Consider the following 19,263-nt stretch of genomic DNA (forward strand, 5'->3'; position numbering starts at 1 on the left):
GATCAATGGCTCCATGTCTAGTTGGCAGCCGGTGTCAAGTGGAGTGCCCCAGGGGTCGGTCCTGGGGCCCGTTTTGTTCAATATCTTCATAAATGATCTGGAGGATGGTGTGGATTGCACTCTCAGCAAATTTGCGGATGATACTAAACTGGGAGGAGTGGTAGATACGCTGGAGGGGAGGGATAGGATACAGAAGGACCTAGACAAATTGGAAGATTGGGCCAAAAGAAATCTAATGAGGTTCAATAAGGATAAGTGCAGGGTCCTGCACTTAGGATGGAAGAATCCAATGCACCGCTACAGACTAGGGACCGAATGGCTCGGCAGCAGTTCTGCGGAAAAGGACCTAGGGGTGACAGTGGACGAGAAGCTGGATATGAGTCAGCAGTGTGCCCTTGTTGCCAAGAAGGCCAATGGCATTTTGGGATGTATAAGTAGGGGCATAGCGAGCAGATCGAGGGACGTGATCGTTCCCCTCTATTCGACACTGGTGAGGCCTCATCTGGAGTACTGTGTCCAGTTTTGGGCCCCACACTACAAGAAGGATGTGGATAAATTGGAAAGAGTACAGCGAAGGGCAACAAAAATGATTAGGGGTCTAGAGCACATGACTTATGAGGAGAGGCTGAGGGAGCTGGGATTGTTTAGTCTGCAGAAGAGAAGAATGAGGGGGGATTTGATAGCTGCTTTCAACTACCTGAAAGGGGGTTTCAAAGAGGATGGCTCTAGACTGTTCTCAATGGTAGCAGATGACAGAACGAGGAGTAATGGTCTCAAGTTGCAATGGGGGAGGTTTAGATTGGATATTAGGAAAAACTTTTTCACTAAGAGGGTGGTGAAACACTGGAATGCGTTACCTAGGGAGGTGGTAGAATCTCCTTCCTTAGAGGTTTTTAAGGTCAGGCTTGACAAAGCCCTGGCTAGGATGATTTAACTGGGACTTGGTCCTGCTTTGAGCAGGGGGTTGGACTAGATGACCTTCTGGGGTCCCTTCCAACCCTGATATTCTATGATTCTATGATTCTATGAATCCTGAAAAAAGGAAGAAAGGAGAGTAGCAAAATACAGACCCTGGAATTCAGAAAGGCAGACTTAAAGTCCCTTAGTGAACTGATGGGCAGGATTCCCTGGGAGGCTAATATGAGGGGGCAAGGCGTCCGGGAGAGCTGGCTGTATTTTAAAAAAGGTTTACTGAGGGCACAAGGACAAACGATCCCGAAGAACAGAAAGAATAGCAAATATGGCAGGCAACCAGCTTGGCTTAACAGTGAAATCTTTGGGGAAATTAAACACAAAAAGGAAGCTTACAAGAAGTGGAAATTTGGACAGATGACTAGAGAGGAGTCCAAAAATACTGCTCGAGCATGCCGGGATGTAATTAGGAAGGCCAGGCACAATTGAAGTTGCAGCTAGCAAGGGATGTGAGGAGTAACAAGAAGGGTTTCTACAGGCAAGTTAGCAACAAGAAAAAGGTCAGGGAAAGTGAGAGACCCTTAATGAATGGGGGAGGCAACCTAGTGACAGATGATGTGGAAAAAGCTGAAGTCCTCAATGCTTTTTGCATTGGTCTTTACAGAAAAGGGCAGCTCCCAAATTGCTGCACTGGGCAACACAGCATGGAGAGTAGGTGAGCAGCCCTCAGTGGTGAAAGAACAGATTAAGGACTATTTAGAAAAACTGGACATACTCAAGTCCATGGGTCCAGATCTAATGCATCCAAGGGTGCTGAAGGAGTTGGCTGATGTGATTGCAGAGCCATTGGCCATTATCTCTGAAAACTCGTGGTGATCAGGGGAAGTCCCAGACGATTGGAAAAAGACAAATATAGTGCCCATTTTTAAAAAAAGGGAAAAAAGAAAACCCAGGGAACAACAGACCAGTCAGCCTCACTTCAGTCCCTGGCAAAATCACGGAGCAGGTCCTCAAGGAATCCATTTTGAAGCAATTGGAGGAGAGGAAAATGATCAGGAACAGTCAACATGGATATGAAGAAAGCAGTGGACGGGATATAGCTTGACTTTAGCAAAGCTTTTGATGCAGTCTCCCACAGTATTCTTGCCAGCAAGTTAAAAAAGTATGGATTGGATGAATGGACTGTAAGGTGGATAGAAAGCTGGCTAGATTGTCAGGCTCAATGGGTAGTGATCAATGGCTCGATGTCTAGTTCGCAGCCGGTTTTGTTCAAATTCTTTATTAATGATCTGGATGATGGGATTAATTGCACCCTCAGCAAGTTCACAGATGACACTAAAGTGGAGGGAAAGGCAGATAAGATGGAAAAAGAAAAGGAGTACCTGTGGCACCTTAGAGACTAACAAATTTATTTGAGCATAAGCTTTTGTGAGCTACAGCTCACTTAGCTCACGAAAGCTTATGCTCAAATAAATTTGTTAGTCTCTAAGGTGCCACAAGTACTCCTTTTCTTTTTGCGAATACAGACTAACAGGGCTGCTACTCTGAAACCTGTCATTAGATAAGATGGAGGGTAGGAATAAGGTCCAGAGTGACCTAGACAAATTGGAGGATTGGGCCAAAAGAAATCTGATGAGGTTCAACAGGAAAAGTGCAGAGTTCTCCACTTAAGACGGAACAATCCCATGCACCACTACAGGCTGGGGACCAACTGGCTAAGCAGCAGTTCTGCAGAAAAGGACCTGGGGATTAGAAGCTGGATACGAGTCAGCAGTGTGCCCTTGTTGCCAAGAAGGCCAATGGCATATTGGGCTGTATTAGTAGGAGCATTGCCAGCAGATCGAGGGAAGTGATTATTCCCTTCTATTCAGCACTCGTGAGGCCACACCTGGAGTACTGCATCCAGTTTTGATCCCTCCTCCCCCCCAACACAGAAGGGATGTGGACAAACTGGAGAGAGTCCAGTGGAGGGAAACGAAAACGATTAGCGGGCTGGGGAACATGACTTATGAGGAGCAGCTGAGGGAACTGGGGTTCTTTAGTCTGCAGAACAGAAGCGTGATGGGGGATTTGATAGCAGCCTTCAATTACCTGAAGGGGGGATCCAAAGAATATGGAGTTAGGCTGTTCTCCATGGTGGCAGATGACAGAACAAGAAGCGATGGTCTCAAGTTGTAATGGGGGATGTCTAGGCTGGATATTAGGAAACACTGTTTCACTAAGAGGGTGATGAAGCACTGGAATGGGTGACCTAGGGAGATGATGGAATCTCCATCCTTAGAGGTTTTTAAGGCCCGGCTTGACAAAGCCTTGGCTGGGATGGGTTAGTTGGTCTTGGTCCTGATTTGAGCAGAGGATCGCACTAGATGACCTCCTGAGGTCTCTTCCAACCCTAATATTCTATGGTACCTCCTTCTCAGGTGGGGTATAAATCACCAAAGCGTGGATGGTGGCCCAAGAGTCCTTCATGGTACGAAGCACCTCATCAGTTTTCTTTGAGAAAAGCTTTTCTCAATCGAAAGGTAGGTCTTCTACCTTTGTTTGCAGTTCCTCGGGTATATGCAAGGCCTGTAGCCAGTATCCCCGGCACATCACTACGGCTGTGGCCATGGTTCTGGCTGCGGTGTCTAGTGATGCTTGTAGGGCTGTTTTGGCTATCTTTTTACCCTCATTGATGACGGCTTGAAATTGTAACCGTTTCTCCTTGGGGAGCTCTACTATGAACGAGCTAAGTTTCACATAGTTATCACAGTAATATTTAGCTAACAATGCAGAGTGATTGGCCACTCTGAATTGTAGAGTGCTGAAGAATAGACCACTAAGCTGTTGGGGGGGCGGATATGCAAAGAGAAAGTCTGACCCTTTTGCATGTTGGCAGAATTGAGGCCGGTGTCTGCCAGACAGTCTCCGCTGGTTCCAAGATGGCATCGTTGATAGGACGAGCAATCTTGGAAGTAGATGATGGTTGTAGTATTTGTACCAGCTTGTGCTGGTTTGTCTGCACCTCCTCTAATGGTATTTCCTGGCTGTGAGTGACCCGCTTAAATAGTTCTTGAAACTGCGTGAAATTGTCTGCTGAAGTTGGCAGTGGGGGCATAGCAGCCTCATCTAGGGAGGAGGAAGTGTTGTGAGCAGGAGAGGTAGTTTCTTGGTCTGTGCAAGTTTCCGTGTCCTCGCCTATGTCCTGAGCCTCCATGGGCTGCAGTGTGGGAGAGGCAGGGTTAGAGTACAGTTCATGTCTGTACGCCGTGGGTGGCCTGGAATGTGGACCTCTGTAAGAAGCCTAGGGTTCCCAATGTGCCCACTGCATTGGGAAGGCCATGGGGAGTACATCCATGGTGGTCTGCACGATGGTTGAATTGTCTAGTATCTTGGCCCATATGGCTCCAAGGTGGTCGGTGTTCTTTTGGTTGGGAATAGTGTAGTGAGAAGGTGTTTTGCTCCTGCATCTACTCTTCATCTTCGCTGGAAAATTGTGAAATGTCATGAGAGCTGTTGGGATCTCCTCCATAGCCTGTTGGGGAGCCCTCAGTACAGAGTATCAGGGAGTGCGGTGCCAACGGTATCACCAACTCTTTCTGGTGCAACAGAGACCGTGTGGTGCCAATGTCTGGATCATCAGTGCCATGAGGTCTGCTCTTAGCGATGCACGCGTCAGTGCTGACAAATGCTGTGGCTGTATAGTCAGTGCAGCCGGTGCCAACTTGTTTTTCTCCACCAGTGCCAACTGTGTTGTCGGTGCCAAGGGCATAGGCATGGTGCCTGAGGAAACGCTCGGTGCCAAGTCCCTTGCAGGTGAACTTGGTGCTGTGGAGGAGGCATGTCTTTGTGCCTCAACTCTGTCTCCTTTGCTCGGACCTCGGCGTTGCTGGAGGTTCCTGGAGCATCATAGGTGCTCTCTCCGAGCATATGTTGGCATCAGGGGTTGCAACCTGGCAGGAGACCACCTGTTTTTTCACAGTATTCTCTGCGGAGAATTCTGAGCCCTCTTTTTTGGTCTTTCATAGGGTACGTCTCCTTTTCCAGTTGGATGAGTATCTGGAGAGGCAGTCTGCTTGTCCAAGTCGGATTTGAGGGATTTCTCCATTAAAATCATTTTTAGCCGGAGATCCCTGTCACATTGGGCTCTGGCTCTCCAATTGCTGCACTGGGGGCATTTTGGAGGTTATGCCCCTCACCGAGACAGTGCACACACAATGAATGCCCATCTGAAATGGGCATAGCTACAGCAGGAGCCGCAATATTTGAAGCCTGAGGAGCCAGGCATTTTAACAGATAACTGTTCCCTGAGAGGAGGTAGCTAACGAAAAAAATTTTTCCCCCTCAATAAAACTAACACTAACGCTTTCTAACTATCTAATTAAACCATTTTTAACGGTTTGAGGGAAAAGTGCTGATACTGCCCCAGAACTCAGTCTTCAGCCAAGGACAGTTGAGAAGGAACTAGAGGGCTCAGGTCGTGCACGCACTACATGCAGCACCAGTGGCACCGCAAGACGCCTACCCGCACAGACACAGCTACCATAAATCTCCGATCAACGGTGCCGGGACGCACCAACACCCAAAGTGGAGCACCCACAGGGACAACACTCAAAGAACAAACCGTTTATTTTAAATTCAAGTACTGTATCTTAGTTCAATCATAGAAAAAAAACCCATAACATACTAAGGGCATTTTAAGCTGCTCCAAAGCTGTCTGAATGAAAAAAAATAAACTAAAATAAGGACATATGACAGAAGTCTGGCTAGTTCTCAGCATATGTATTGATAGTGCATATAAGATGTTTACGTTTTCTTTGAGCTATTAGACAAGTCTAAATTGTACCAGAGGTGTGCCTTGCACAAATAGCAGCACCGATTTATGAAAGAAATCCCTTAACGAACATTTATTTGCAACTTATACAAGCCAAAATTTAGATATATACTAGTTCAGTGGTTTTAAACCTGTGATCCGCAGACCCCTGGCGGTCCACAGACTATGTCTAAGGGGTCCTCAGAAGGTTGTCCTTACCACAGAACTGTGGTTTTCAACCTGGGCTCTGCAGACTATGTCTAAGGTTTCCAAAGGAGTCTGCACCTGCAATCAAAATTTTTTTAAGGGTCCGCAAATGAAAAAAAGGTTGAAAACCACTGTAAAAGCAAATCTGTTATATGTTAACTTTAAATCCACGGTACACCCACACCTTGAATAATGTGTGCAGTTCTGGTCAATTGGAAAAAGCACAGAGAAGGCTAGAAAAACAAGTAGGGATATGGAACAGCTTCCATATGAAGAGAAAGTAAGAAGACTGGGACTGTTCAGCTTGGAAAAGAGAACTCGGGGGATATGACAGAGGTCTATAAAATCATGAGTGGTGTGGAGAAAGTGAATAGGGAAGTGTTAGTTATCCACTCACGTAACACAAGAACCAGGGGCCATCTAATGAAATTAATAGGCAGAAGGTTTAAAACAAACATAAGGAAATATTTCTTCACAAACACACAGTCGGCCTGTGGAGCTCATTGCCAGGGGATCCTGTGAAGGCCAAAAGCATAACTAAGTTCAAAAAATAATTAGATAAGTTCCTGGAGGATAGGTCCATCCAAGGCAATTTGCCAAAAAGGCTGGGACGCAACCCACTGGTCTGGGTGTCCCTAAACCTCTGATTGCTGCAAGCTGGGACAGGAGAACAGGGCATGGATCACTCAAATTGCCCTGTTCGGTTCACTCCATCTGAAACATCTAGCACCAGCCCCTATTGAAAGGCAAAATGCTGGTCTGGGTGGGCTATTGGTCTGACCTAGTATAGCCATTTTTATGTTCTTAACAGTAAAATTTACCATGTACAAGAAACAAAAGAATTTTCAAAAGAAGTATCACACCCATTCATATAATCATAAAGGGTAGGGGAAAAGTCTCTTTTTGGCCATTAGTCTTATTTCTCTTTGGCAGGACTTTCAGTATAAAAAATGCTCATCAAGTTGCGACCAAGATCTCAAGTACTGATGAATTCCACCACTGCCTTTAGGTGCATGCCATAATGCCAGAACACACTTTTCCCTGTTTTAAATATATTTGTAAGAGAGGGTAATATCAAATATCGGCACTTCTTAAAATAGATATTTAAAGTTGAAATTCTCTCCCATTTAAATCCATGATTTCATGTCTTATTGGTAACATTTCTCTTCCCCTTCCTGTTTATAGCATCCTTGTATGCAATTGTGACAACCATTACCCCTTCTCTAAACAGCCTCTCTCCCTCACTTCCCAAAGAAATGGACAGCACAAACATTTGTTGATCAATTTCCTCATGTGGAAAATGGGTGTAATATCTGCCTACAAAGGTTGGTATCAGGCTTAATTAGGTAACATTTCTGAGTGCTTTGAGTGCATAAAGCACACTACAAAAACTCAATAATACTATTAAACTAGTTATTTGACAAGAAATGACATTACATGAACTTTGGTGCGACCATCAGTCTTTTAAACCTATGCTGGCTTTTATTTCCCAAGTAATCAGAGAACAACTGGTTTGTACTTCGCTGGGTCTCACATTTCCCAAAACTGACAGTATGTTTTCCCTGTCCACCTCTTGGGACTTCTGTCCACCAGAAGTTTCCAAAGCAACTGCTAATGACAGAGTTCCTTGATTACTTCCTGCAATACTCTGAGTAATTTTCATCACATCCTGCTAGTTTTAAAATTACAATCATCAAGTATTATGGTCACTTGTTTCTTTCAGTGCTAGCCAAAGTAAAATAATTTAGCAATTCCGATTTTGCCTGACAGTTGGTATTCAATGCTCTCCGTTTTTTTCTCTCTCTTGTCTCCCATGTCTTTTATCATTTCCTTTGCATACATCCTCATCAAATATTTCCTTCTACTGTCAGTGGGTCCTTCCTGGACTAGCTGTGAGTGCTGAGACCCATTGGGAAACTTGGCATCTCCCTTTCCTGAATAAAGCTCCCATTTCTAGCCATGAAAGAATGTGAGATACTGGTTTTTAAAGTCCTGACATTTTTAGCATAAAAAACATGCCACTTGTACAGTCCTGAACACTGGGCCCATTCCAGGCCTCAGGTAAGTGTAACTCTGATGGTGGGGAGGCAAGCGCCACATTTGCGGGGAGAAAGAGGATGTATCGGTTTCAAGTGACACAGGGATTTAGAATGCCAAAGTGGGCAGATAAAGCAATTAAACGTGCATTATAAATTCATTTATCCACCTCCAAATATTTTTTTGTTATATTATATAAACAACATCTGAAATCTATCCGTTTCTTTTTCATTTCTTTACCTTCTGCTTTATGAAGCTCCAGTGCCAGTTGATTCTTTGCCTCACTTTCCTCATTTAGACACTCCATTAGATCATGGTGCTGACTAACCACTTGGGCAGTTTCCTGATTTCTGCGGCTGAATTCTTCCTCAAAGTGAGCATGAATTTCATGTGTTTTCTCCAACTTAAAAAAAAAAAAAAAAAGGTACATCACAACATATGACACTAAACATGTGAACTGCAATGATCATCTAAACCCTTATAAAGAGGGAACTTATTTTCATTTTTGTAATATTTATCAAGTGCTTCTGCCAATTACAAAGCAGCTTGTAGCTTAATTGCTGCATATTCCTAACATGTTTTATTACAGGACTTTGTTTTAATGTATTAATAGCCAACTGACTGTTTTGAAGCAGTAATAATAAAAACAGGTCTTTATTATATTTTTATTAAAAGAACCACCTCACTGCATAGTGCATGACTTTAAAAATGTGTGTTTATGGCTCAATTCTGTTCTCACTGAAGTCAAAGGTAATTTTGCTACTGGCTCCCAATGAATTCAAAAGTTTCTCTTTAGAGTTATGGAGATTCACAATATTGTGAAACACGCGATGGATCTTTCTCCTTGCAGTGCTTAACTCAATTTCAAGTTCTCAGTTTTCCATCACTGAAACATCTACAGGTTAGTCTTTCAGCTATGCACTAGTTTTCATTGCAAAAGTCTTCCACCCCTTTTTACAGTATATAAGCCATGCAAAGTATATTTGCAAGTATGTGGGTTTAAGATCCTTCATTATTTGCCCTTTACCCCTTTCCTAAGAAGCCTCTGTCATGGCAGTTTTCCTCAGTAAAAGTGGCCCCCTCCAGGGTCAGTCATCACTGTTTTATGCAGGAAGGTCGCTTCAGAGGGGTCTGAAAGCCCTCCTCTGCCCTTTGCTTCACTACAGGCAACCTGTAAATCCTAATTCTGATCTCCAACAAGGGAGCTGAATACATATCCATAAAACTGGTGGGTAAAGTTCCAGTTTAAACCTTTCCATAACAACAAACTTCTTGTTTCATTATTACAAGCACCCTATAAAATACAGATGGCATGTAATCTAATCCAGGTCCAAAATATAGTAGAACCTCAGAGTAACGAACATCTTGGGAATGAAGGTTGTTCATAACTCTAAACAAAACATAATGGTTGATTTTTCAAGTTTATAACTGAACACGGACTTAATACAGCTTTGAAACTTTACTATGCAGAAGAAAAACGCATCTTAATTTAAATGAAGCAAGCACAGAAACTTTCTTTACCCTGTCAAATCTTTTTTTTTAAAACTTTCCCTTTATTTTTTTTAGTTTACATTTAACACAATATTGCTCTGTACAGTGCTTTTTTTGGTCTCCGCTGCCTGACTGCATACTTCCGGTTCCAAATGGGGTATGTTGTTGACCAGTCAGTTCATAACTCTGGTGTTCGTAACTCTGAGGTTCTACTCCACATATTAACAGACATTGCAAGAACCGTTCTTATAGGTAATGAGGGCAGAACCATCAATGCAGCAAGTAGGAAGAGGTGTACAGATTTCCTATTGTAAATGTGAGCTGTATACATAGCTTTTCATGCACTTCCCCAAGGACCCAATCCTACAAAGTGCTGAATTCCTTAATGCCCAAGGGTCTCAGCATGTCACAGGATCAGACCCCAAATTGCCTATGACAATATGTAACTAAAGGCTAAGATCTAGTTTTACTTGTTTAGTTGATTCTGTAACCAGTTCTAGAAGTTTCTCCACAGCAGTGCGCAACCGGCGACAAATTTTCAGGATCATCTCTTCATTCTCCAATGCCAGGTCTGGGCTTGCAAAAACACTCTCACATAAGTGTTGGCTCAACTCAGATCCTTCATCTGTCACTGCAGACACCTGGTTGTGTTCTGTGAGAGTTTCATCCAGGTCACCTACCAAAAAATTAAATGAATGAGAAAAAACACTATTACAAAAAATTAGTCCAGAAGCAGCTACTTGTTACACAACTGACTGACATGATCATATGCAAATGTAAAAGTGACACTACTTGGGACTGAGCGATGTTTAATTAATGGAAAACATCTTAACATAAAGAAGTTCTTTAATACTTAAAAACTGACATGCCCCTTCATCAGATTTGGACATATTTTTGTAAGTTATGAAACTACTTTGAGATGTTTGAAGAGAGTAGTTACACCTAGATGAACGTTGCCCAGTTAGATATGACAAATCTTTTAAGATATAACAGGAGGCCCTGTGGCCTGCACATAGTTGCTACAAAGTCCAAGACCTGCCCAGCCATTCATTGTTCCAGTTCAGGCTCACAATGCTATGACAGAAAAATGCTCATCTTCTATTAGGAAGTTGAGAAGGGCACATTATAATGGTTTTGATGAGCACACAATGGGACTATCTTTGCCATAGTACAGCATCTTCATGGTCAGGAGGATTAAAGCAAGAGGATTAAAGCAGGATATTGACAGAGGCCATCATAACTCTGGAGAACCCCACTGGGTGGATGTGGAGAACACTGCAATATAAAATATCTATGTGGAGAGCCTTGGCTGTATGATGTGAAATTAACAGCATCTTAAAAAAATAACCATACCCAGACTGACACTCACTTTTTTCTAGGTCATGCTTCTCTCTGGTTTTGAAATGCTGTATGAATCCCATTTCTTCCATCATACTGCAGCTTTCTCTAGAATCTCCAGATGCCAGACTGTCATCGAGACAGAGACCAACTTTCTTACAGATAAGGTCTTCTGTGGCGATAGTGGCCTTTACCATTTCCACAAATAATTTCAAAACTTGCTGATAAGATTCCTGCAGTTTTTTCCTAGAACAGAAATACCATACAATGCAAAGTACAGTATATTTCAACTGGAAGAGGTACTTAAATATTGATAAAAAGAAAAGGAGTACTTGTGGCACCTTAGAGACTAACAAATTTATTTGAGCATAAGCTTTCGTGAGCTACAGCTCACTTCAAGATGAGCTGTAGCTCACAAAAGCTTATGCTCAAATAAATTTGTTAGTCTCTAAGGTGCCACAAGTACTCCTTTTCTTTTTGTGGATACAGACTAACATGGCTGCTACTCTGAAACCTTAAATATTGATAACACTTTAAAAATTCAAAACCTCTCTGCAGGTTTGAAAGATTCTGTGATATAGCATGTTATCAATATTTAAATACCTCTTCTAGTCAGGATGTCACTTGGCAGCTATTTTCACACTAAATTCCCAAACGAATGAAGGATTAATTGTTAAATTAGACCTTAGACCTTGAGACCTTGCCTCTTCATTGCTCAATCAGAATCCCAAACAATTGCTGTCTCCCAATAACAAAAACATCTGTACAATATTGATTTGTTATTACAAGCTTCTATACCATTCATACATATTAGATAAGTATTGCAAATTAATTGAAGGTTTCATGCCATCATTTTTTACTGAATAGTTACATATTAATGAAGGGAGGAGACATCTGGATGTTTGCTAAGCTTCTCCATACAAAAGAACATTACAAATATGATGAAAATGCTTGCCATAAAGTAATGGCAATAATTTGAGTTCTCACCGGTGTGTAGTATTAAAGCCTATCCTGCGTAATAATTATTTAGCTCTGGAAAATACATGCCAATCAAATCCCATTCCTCCTCTGCTCTCCGTCCTGTCCCCAGAGTTCTGCCCCCAGTTCCTTTTAACTCTCGCTCTGAGGAGCTCATCTGCACCCACAATTTCAGCTACCATGTCTATGCAGATGACTCACATCTACCTCTTCCCTCCTGATCTCCCATCCACATTGAAATATATTTCCAAACCTCGTCTCCTGGATGGACCACTGCCCTCTCCCACACAGTAAAAATTAACAGGCCTTCTTCCTCCTCTCTTCATCACTGTCCCCAGCTTACAGCATAGAGCTTGTGAGCCTGTAGTACTCAGCCCTCTCCTGCACCAGATTCAGTTTAAAGCAAATTCTTGCTTTTTACTCTATGCCCTTAAAAATCATACTTTCCTTCTCCATCCTTGGTCACCCTTGACTAATGCACCCCTCTCATTACTGGCCTTCATGATGCCTAACTTAATTCTAATCTATGAAGAAACGAGATTGCAAATATTAAACTTCACTCCTACAACCCTGGCCATTTTCTCCAGCCTTCAAACTGCTCCAATGGCTTCCCCTTGTTTTCATGAATCATGAATATCAGAATTGGAAGGGACCTCAGGAGGTCATCTAGTCCAACCCCCTGCTCAAAAGCAGGACCAGTTCCCAATTTTTGCCCCAGATCCCTAAATGGCCCCCCTCAAGGATTGAACTCACAACCCTGGGTTTAGCAGGCCAATGCTCAAACCACTGAGCTATCCCTCCATGCTAATGCTTCATATTATATTCAAGCTTCTCATCTTTATGGCATGGCACAATTCCACTTTTGCCTCTCCCATTTCCTCTTACTCCCAATCCTGCTTTCTATGCTTCAACACGCCCCCTTCCTGAAAATCTTTTTGTATTTTTATCCCACTCTCCTCTTTGCACCTTCAATTCAATTCCATTCCACGCACCTGGATCTTCTTTCCTTTGTTTTTGCACAAACTGATCTCCCTCTCCTCTCTCAGGTGTCTCTTTAAAAAAAAAAAAAAAAAACACACCCCCACTCACATCACACTACTAATATTCCTGGGGGAATTCTGCGCCACTGCATAATTCATGTCCCCCACAGATTTCTTTGCTTCCCTGCAGAAAAATGACTTTCTGACAAGGAAGCAAAGGGAACCTGCAAGAGCAGTCACACACCACTCCCTACCTGCATAGATACATCATTTCAAGCACCCAGAACAGTCGGCAGACAGGTAAATCACCACAGGCTGGGGACACCCCAGACAGTGGCTCCTACCCTGAGCCGGGATGCTAGTCCCAGCTGGGCTGGAGGCAGGAGAGGACATGATTTCCTCTTCCCCTGCAAGAAGTGGCTGGGGCTGTTTCAGACCCACCCCCAGAAACCTCCCCCTGCTGCAGGAAACTCAGCATCCTCCCCTGCTTCCTGCCCCCATCACTCCTCAGCTGCAGGGGGAGGGGTCACTGTGCAGGGAGCTGATCCCACATCCGCCCAGCCCCATGCATCTGGACCTCCCATTACCAGACACCCCCGCAAAGCCTCACCCCATACAACCAGAACCTCCCTAGCCCTCCATACCCAAAACCCATCTCACTGATGCTCACACATCCATACCCCCATGCCACTGATCCCCAACTAGCTGCACCCGGACCCCCACCCCACCAAGCCCCACTCCCCCCTGCTGAGACCCCCACAGCTAGACCCCTCCACTGAGCCCCAACCACCTTCACCTGGAAGCTCCCACAGAGTCCCATTCCTCCTGTATCTGGAACCCCACCATGAGCCTCCCTGCATCCAGATCCCCCCACACTTAGACCACCCCACTGAGCTGCCTGCATCTAGATTGTCCCACACAAAATCCTCTCACCCCACACCTGGATCCCCTCACACTGAGCCCCTCCACACTTGGATCCTGCCTGCCCCACACTTGGTGAGCCTGGCATAGAGGGGCAGGGCCCCAAGGTATTTCTGGGGCAGCCCCAGGCCTTATGCTGAGTCAGGGTCGGGTACAGCCTCACCACCGAGTCTGTGTCCCGGGGGTGGTGGGTGAGGAGGCTGCAGGATCTCGAACCTTCTTTCAGCCAGTGGCCTATGCTCCCCTCTGCCATGCTGGAGCCTCTGCATTTATTTATTGACAAATAAAACGTGCAGAATTTTAAAATATTGTGCACATAATTTTTAAATTTTTGGTGCAGAATGCCCTCAGGAGTAATTACAGAAAAGTTTTCAACCACAACCCATCAGGTATAGAATACATATTTATATATCTTAAAACCTAAAACCTACACAGCTTCTGTTTTGGTATACCAGCCTCTGCATCATCATGTTTTAACTATACTGTCTGCCCCTGTTTTCATTGTAAGCCATTTGAGACAATGCTACATCCTTCTCTGTTGTATAGCCCTGGAGCACATTCTTGGCAATCAAATAGATAATAGTCACCACCCTGTGTGATATTTAAAGTATCAACTCTGACGCCTTATGAGGCAATAAACTACAGTAAAAAAAAACCCTCAGAATCTGGCAAATTAACAAATTATGAAGAGCATAGGAAAATGAATTGCAGCAATTCTAATTTGGATCTTTCAAAAGATATACATACTAAATTCAGGACGCTGTTGTTGAAACAGACCATGCTTACAAACACACCTGTAACTGGTATCTAGCATAAACACCGTCATTCCCAGCACTACTCTGAAACCTGTCATTATGCAAGGCACTGAATTTAGCCGTATAGAGTGGAAATCTGTCAACTTCATGAAAAAATTTGTTAGTCTCTAAGGTGCCACAAGTACTCCTTTTCTTTTTGCGAATACAGACTAACACGGCTGCTACTCTGATTCCCAGCACTGGCATATTTGCATTTGTAAAGGTTAAAAGAAGACAATGGTGTTTGACACATTCTGGCGAAACTTAACTTTACGCTGTAAAGAGTTTTTCCAAAGTTTGCCTACCATGAGATAAAGACTATATATTACTCTTATTCCAATCATCAATACGATTTCTCCACTACAGTGTCTACTTTCAATAACTACTCAGTTCCAATTGTTTCCTAAAGAAATTCTAATGTACCGAGAGGTAAACTAAAAACAGAAAGAATCTACCCTGTTCTTCCATATGACCCCCAAAAAAGCCTTCACCTTTCTTTTCAAACTCTGAGCTCATTTGTATACCTATTTCAGATAATAAACAGATACTACAGTTAGTGAAGTGGTTATCAGAATGATAATGTTCATTTTCAAGGTGTCCTAGATTTTTAGCATGTCAAGTAAAGACTAACAGTAACTTGGATATGCTTCAAAAATAGCAAAAAAACATTGTCAGCTTCCTATACATTTAATTTGGCTTAGTTACTTTTTCGTTTAAGGAAGAAAAAAAAAGATACAAGACATGGCACACTATATATCCCAAAATGAACTAACCTTTCATTCTGGGACAGTTCAATATCAGATCTCAACATAGCTACCAAGTACTCTCCTTCTTGGTTTTCTCTGTCTCGTCGCTGTAGGAGGGTCTCTAGCTCAGAATTAGTCTCCTCCAACTCATGATTTAAAGACTCCACTTTCTTTTCCAGCTGTGGGAAATGGAACAAGGCAAGGGATAAAAAGCCAGTCATTTTTACCAAACCAGCAGAGCTTTATTCAGTTATCTTATTATGAAATCTCATCTACAATACAGAGAAATCACAAACAGCTCTGGAGACTGCATTCCATTTATAATGGATTCTAATACCACAAGAGTTGGAGGACAGCAGAAAGACAAACAGAATGACTGTTAAAATTGTTTTTCTCTCTTTCTAGTATAGTTTTGTTTAAAGTCGCTGTTCAATCTGCATCCAAAGTCTCAGCACATTGAAGTAATGCTGGCAAGTTATATAACCTCTTAATGACACTTCAGTTTATTTTGCATTAACTCCATTCATGTCTCAAGGATAGAAAGCAGTGCTCTGGCAGAATTTTCTACAGTGCATCACACACATTTCAACAGATCACATCCCAACCAACTTTTCTCCATTCTTTATGTCAGTAAACCTTTTTTGTCCAGAAAACATCCTTTATTCTCTGCTCTCATTTTTGTGTTAAGTTGACTTCAATATGCTGCTCTTTTAAAAGCAAATAGTGCTTTAACTGCCTGCAGCTATCCAGCACATTTACATAAACAACATTACACCTGATCACCTGAACAATCCATTTCTATGAAAACAACTTTGCCACAACACAAAGCAAGTATTTAACTATACTTTTTCTTTGGAGAGGGAGAAAGAGACCAGGGTAAAAAGCGTTCCATTTCCCTGCCAATTTTCTGCCGTTGTTCATTAAACACCATATGCTCTTCTTGAAGTTACTATTACCAATTTCCAGTTTTTCTACTAAACAGAAAATGAAGTTTCATTGCAGAATAGTTTTGATGTAACAATTCTACATTTTGAGCATTTGCATTGAATATTGGCCAACAACATCAAAATAAACTCTGGGATTCTCCTGAACTGTTAGAAGGGAGCACCACAACTAAACTGGTACTTTACTCCCTTTCATTTCCAACCTTGACAACTCACTTTCACTTTTAGTTATTTTAAGAACAAAAACCAGCTAATTTTAATTCATTTGCTGTTTCTAAATTTATTGTATAAGGGCTAGTCTACACTGGCAGAGCTTTCATGTGGCTTGTACAGTCACAGCAGAGATGGGAGAGAGCTCTCCCAGCACTCTAAAAAAACCACTTCCATGAGAGGCGCTGCTCCCAGCACTGGTGTTTTTTCACTCCCTGAGAGAGAAAGTTGCAGCGCTGTAAACTGCCAGCGTAGACAAGCCCTAAGACACACAGCCTTTACAGTCTGTCACTGCCCATCCTAAAGCTGGGAGGGAATCTTGATTCCAACAAGATTTCTGCTCTGCAAGAGCTTTCTAAACAAGCTAAATTAGGCCTTGTCTACACTACCAAGTTACTGCGCAGTAAAGCAGCCTTCTGTGGTGTAACTCCTGAGTTGTACACACTGCCAAGCCACTTAGTGTACATTGCAAAAAAAGCACCTTGATGAGAGTTGTAAGCCTTAAAGCGAAGAGGCGCCAGTGCTGTATTGGCAGTGTAAACACATTACAGCACAGAAAGCAATCATTTGGCCTCTGGAAGTGTCCCATAATCCCTCAAGTGGCCATTCTGCTAATTGTTTTGAACTCTGCTGCCCTGGAGACATGCACTCCTCCCCTTTCAAAGCTCCATTTCTGACAGCGCTTGCATGTTGTGCAGATCTGCTCTAGGACACAAAGTAAACCATTAATGTGGAATTTTCCTGCTGTTGAACACAGAGGCATGCTTGCCTGTGAGAGAGACAGAGCGCGAGACACACACACACACGGATAGCTGAGGAGGGAGACGGGGGCTGACATCAGGGTTTCCCCCTCCCCAGGACTGGTTGCTTCCTGACACTGTCTGAAATTTCAAGACAGCATGCTGACACGCTCTCTGTCCCCCAAAACACACTGTCTCTCCCCCCCTCCACACACACACTCTCCCTATCATACACTCTGTCCCCCACCCCCACCCCTTCAGTTGAAAAGCAGCTGGCAATGTAGTAGGATGCCCACGGAACAATGGCATTGGGAAACCTGCATCATGTGATGCTGTGTCTGCCCATGAGGCATTGCAAACCCTTCCCAAAGCACCCTGCAGCCAGATGCACAGTGGGATAGCTACCACAATGCACTACTCTCTTTGTGGTTGTAAGCGCTGCTAATGTGGACGCGCTCCACCGTCACAAGGAGCACAGTTTGGACAAGCCACAGAGGTTTAATTCCAGCACTTTAATAAAAGTGGTATAACTTGTTGCGCAGAAACTTGCCAGTATAGACATACTCTTAGATTAAACACTCTCATTCTTGAATCCATCTTTCCATGCAACTAGCAAAACTTTACATAACTTTAGAATTTTACAGCAGCTAGCATCTCCCCATCCCTGTGAACAGGTAGTTCACTCCACTATGGTGGATGGAAGACTCGTGTCTCTAGTGTCAGCAGTGAAAAAGGAGCTAGTTAGAGGAGATCCATCTAACCGAAACTTTTGCATCAGTCATGAAGTCAGCTAAAAGCTGACCAATTGAAGTTTTCTTAAGGCTTTCACTCAACTTTAGAGTAATTCATGTATGACACAGACTGTTAGGTAAGAAATATTGACTAGAAAAGGAGCATTATTTTGTATGTCATGATAGGGTCTCCTCATGCACCAAGGGGGTTAATTTTATCCGTTTTAAGTCTCTCTAAGTACTGATCTTTTACATAACCCTCTCCCTTTCCATTTTTGTCTTTCAGTATCATTAACACAACTGCCTTCAAGGCAGGATACTTTGCAATATGAAAGTAACTTCCAAAGTTTTCTTTATACAAATGTGTTATACCACGAAACATCCATGCTGATATAAGAACATAGGACTGAAAGGGACCTCCCTAGGTCATCAAGTTCAGTCTCTTGCTATCATAGGCAGCCACAGCATATAATCCCTTTCACACATTTATCAAGTTCCACTCTAAAGTCCAACTACTCTTCTTGGTAGGCTGTTCCACAACCTCACTCTTTTGATGGTTAGAAACCTTCTAATTTCCAAACTAAATTTACTCATGGACAGTTTTGATTGAAAAACTATCTATGGAGAATGAATTTTTCTTAAACTTTAACAAAAGATTGAAACCAATTACTACAATATGGGGATGGAGGGGCCAGGTATGGTTTACAGTATTAAAATTAGTTAAACTGTTTTGATGTAAAACAAAGCACCTTGTAATTGCATAAAATTTTAAAGAAATAATTTTCAATTTTGTTTCAAGAAAGTCACAAAGGTAGCTTATTTTTTATCTAATACTACTAACATTAATACTTATGCATCACAAAAAAGTATGAGTTACTATGTAGGAGAATCAAAGTTCAGTTTCTGTAACCAAGAGAGGACTATAGAGTTTATAGCAGAGGCAATGTTTTTAGATATCAATACATCAGCCTTGATACCCTCTTCATCGTCCCTCACAGGTGCGTCTGCACCTTCTTTCATGCTGCCCCTGATACCTCAAATTTCTTTGCCAAGCCATCTCCCTCCTAAACCTTACCCATCTCACCTGCAAGAAACAAAGGGCAGGATAGGTAAGCAATCAAACACGCAGAATCATCACTATATGCACATGCCTTTAAGAGTAATTATTGTCATCCTTGTCCATCCCTTCCTTGCCCTTGTCTAATACCCTCACTTCAACACAGGGATCATGTCATTGTTTGTTTTTGTGACATACCTAGTACATTTTTCTCAATACCAGAAAATCATTAAATTATATCATATCTCAGGAGAATGGAATCATCACTGAAATAACTGGATAGGTTCCCTCCTGTAGCAGCCACAACCATGCTGCATCACACAACTTTTTCTCCACCCACTGAGGTACAATGCTACCCCCATAACACACTAGCTAACAGAAACAG

The 19,263-nt window shown here is 42.7% G+C and overlaps 1 protein-coding gene across 18 annotated transcripts in view; it reads right to left on the bottom strand.

Annotated features, from left to right (window-relative positions):
* Positions 1–19,263, bottom strand: part of PCNT (pericentrin) — a 238,033-nt gene that overhangs the window by 119,644 nt on the left and 99,126 nt on the right. For all 18 annotated transcript variants that reach the window (XM_043505819.1, XM_043505821.1, XM_043505806.1 and 15 more), the window contains 4 exons: positions 15,224–15,375; positions 10,809–11,023; positions 9,910–10,115; positions 8,189–8,351 (listed from right to left, as the gene is read on the bottom strand). In XM_043505819.1, the coding sequence (XP_043361754.1) occupies positions 8,189–8,351; positions 9,910–10,115; positions 10,809–11,023; positions 15,224–15,375 (736 nt within the window). The remainder of the gene's footprint in view (positions 1–8,188; positions 8,352–9,909; positions 10,116–10,808; positions 11,024–15,223; positions 15,376–19,263) is intronic.

Source organism: Dermochelys coriacea, chromosome 11 (genome assembly GCF_009764565.3).
Source record: "Dermochelys coriacea isolate rDerCor1 chromosome 11, rDerCor1.pri.v4, whole genome shotgun sequence".
NCBI lineage: Eukaryota > Metazoa > Chordata > Testudines > Dermochelyidae > Dermochelys > Dermochelys coriacea.